Source organism: Hipposideros armiger, unplaced genomic scaffold (genome assembly GCF_001890085.2).
Source record: "Hipposideros armiger isolate ML-2016 unplaced genomic scaffold, ASM189008v1 scaffold_189, whole genome shotgun sequence".
NCBI classification, from domain to species: Eukaryota; Metazoa; Chordata; class Mammalia; order Chiroptera; family Hipposideridae; genus Hipposideros; species Hipposideros armiger.
In genome coordinates, this window is record NW_017731539.1 from 2,775,942 (window position 1) to 2,778,646 (window position 2,705).

Sequence of the window (2,705 nt, forward strand, 5' to 3'; positions counted from 1 at the left end):
AAAAAAAAATAAAAATCAGGAGGGATACCTCGGCTGTAGAGGTTCCTCCTGGAGGAGGGAGGGGACCTAGCACTGCACCAGACTCCCCAGCCCAGGCATTCACTGCCAAGGAAAGAAGTCCCCATAACTTCTGGCTTGGAAAACTAGCAAAGGCTGTGATTGAGTGAGACAGAGAGCAGCTGCAAGGACCCCCACATGGACTTACTTGTTGACAGACTCCCTCCACTCTGAGCTCCAGCACTGGGGCAGCAGCTCAAAAGGTGCCAGGGATATAAGGAGGGCAACTGAGCTGTCTGGCTTCAGGATGAGGGCTGCAGGGGCAGCTTTGTCCTGGATGTTGGAGCTGGTAGAATCCATTGTTTCTTTGTTGAACCTGCCCCCTTCATTGTGTGCAGATACAGTCAATCTCCATCAATCTGGCTAACACCATTTGTCCACTCAGCCCTGGTGATTTCCTGAGACCCTGCCCAAACCACCTTTCAGGCACACCCACGCTGCTTCCAGTGGCTTTTCCATACAAAGAGCCTGAGAGCTTATGCTGCTGACTTCATTAAGTATCTCAAAGGTTCATAAACCCCAAACAAGCAGCATCTGCTTCAGCATGTCCCATACCTCTTGCTGAGTAGCCCCAAGCCCAGCACTAGTGGCAGCTCACCTTGGTTCTCAGCTTAGCCTCTTGAGGCACTCTAAACCCAGCACAAGTGGTGTCCATTAACAGACTGTTTTGTGGCTCATGCCATGTGACTCTAGGCAGGACACAAGCTGTGAAGAAACTTGGCCTGCGACAGGGTACTTGCAGGAGGCTTCAGAGCTGGAATGCCTCGTAACCAGTTTCATACCTAGCCAGAGCATCACCCAGCTGCCTGCAAGAATGGCACACACAAATGGCAGACTGGGCAGGCATCAGAGCCCTTCTAAACTGAATCCTGATCTGTAGGGTCAGCCCCTAAACAACAGCTCCTCCACTGTAGATATGGATAGTCCTCACAACAAATCAGCCCTAGGGTCAATCCCAACCATTGATGGGCAAACTACAACCAAGGCTCAGCTACAACAGGAGGCTACACACAACACACAAAGGGACACATCTAGAGCACCTGGCTCAGGTGACCAGAAAGACTGCACCATTGGGCCCCACAAGAAACCTACTATATAAGGCCACTCTGTTAAGACTCAGAGACATATCAGCCCTTCCTAATACATAAAAACAAACACAGCAAGGAAGACAAAATAGGAAGACAAATATGCCCCCCCCAAAAAAAAATGAACAAAGCTCCAGAAAAAGAACTAAAAAAGGAGACAAGCAATCTACCAGATGCAGAGTTCAAAACACTGGTTATAAGGATGCTCAGCGATCTCAGGGAGAACTTCAACAGAGATAGAAAACATAAAAACAGAGATAGAAAACATAAAACAGAAGCAGTCAGAAATAGAGACTATAATAACTGAAATAAAGTCAACAGAGGAAATCAACAGTAGACTGGATGAAGCAGACCATCAAATCAGCAATTTAGAAAATAAGGTAGAAGAAAACACCCAATTAGAACAGCAAAAAGAAAAAAGAGTCCAGAAAAAAATGAGAATAGTTTAAGGGTCCTCTGGGACATCAAGCATACCAATATTCATATCATAGGGGTGCCAGAAGGAGAAGAGAGAGAGCAAGGAATTGAAAACCTATTTAAAGAAATAATGATGGAAAACTTCCCTTACCAGGCAAAAAAATAGACATACAAGCCCAAGAAGCACAAAGAGTCCCAAACAAGATGAACACAATGAGGCCAAAACCAAAATACCCCATAATTCAAACACCAAAGGTTAAAGATAAAGAGAGAATCTTAAAAGCAGCAAGAGAAAAGTAGTTAGTTACCTACAAGGGAGCTGCCATAAGACTAACAACTGATTTCTAAACAGACAATTTGCAGGTCAGAAAAGATTGGCATGAAATATTCAAAATGATAAAAAGTTAGAACTTATAACCAAGATTACCCAGCAAAGCCATCATTTAGAATCCAAGGACAAATGAGCATCCCAGACAAGAAAAAGTTTAAAAAGTTCTTCACTATCAAACCAGTATTACACGGAATCTTAGAGGGACTTAAGATGGAAAAAAATAAAAATATCAAAAATATGAATAGTAAAATGGCAATTGCTATATTATCTATCAACAATTACTTTAAATGTAAATTTATTAACTACTCCAATCAAGAAAGAGACAGGGTGAGCCTCCCACTTAGGCTATGATTTCTTTCAAGGAGGCCCCCAGCTCTGGGAATGAATACTGGTAGCCAGTGGCCAGTATCCACCATGGGACCATTTACTGGCCCTCCAGCAGCATGATAGCTTGTTCTTGCCCAAAGACAGCTTGCACAACGGTGCTGGGGAGAGGGATGAAGGCTGGACAGCCCAGGGCTGTGCCCAAGGCCTGAGCAAACTCAACATTTGTAGTGGTGGAGGCTGGAGCCACTCCATTCAGGACCCCCTGCACGTGGCTTGCTTCGAGGGCATGGGCCAGGATTCCTGCCAGGTCCCCGATGTGAATCCAGAGGAAGAACTGGTGGCCTGAGCCGATAGGGCCCCCAGGCCCAGGCGGAAAGGCAATAGCATGTGACCAATGGCACCACCCCCACGGCCGAGCACAACCCCTAGAGCAGGCAAGAAATATGGTATAGGGAGGCTCCTCAGCCTCCAGGCAGCCGCACTCTTCC

The 2,705-nt window shown here is 46.1% G+C and overlaps 1 protein-coding gene across 1 annotated transcript in view; it reads right to left on the reverse strand.

Moving 5' to 3' along the window:
• Window positions 1-2,225: 2,225 nt before the first annotated feature.
• LOC109388291 (epimerase family protein SDR39U1-like) overlaps window positions 2,226-2,705 on the reverse strand; it is an 11,115-nt gene continuing 10,635 nt past the window's right edge. Inside the window, exon 2 of the mRNA XM_019652898.1 lies at window positions 2,226-2,642. Coding sequence (XP_019508443.1) covers window positions 2,315-2,642 — 328 coding nt within the window. The 3' untranslated portion in view covers window positions 2,226-2,314. The remainder of the gene's footprint in view (window positions 2,643-2,705) is intronic.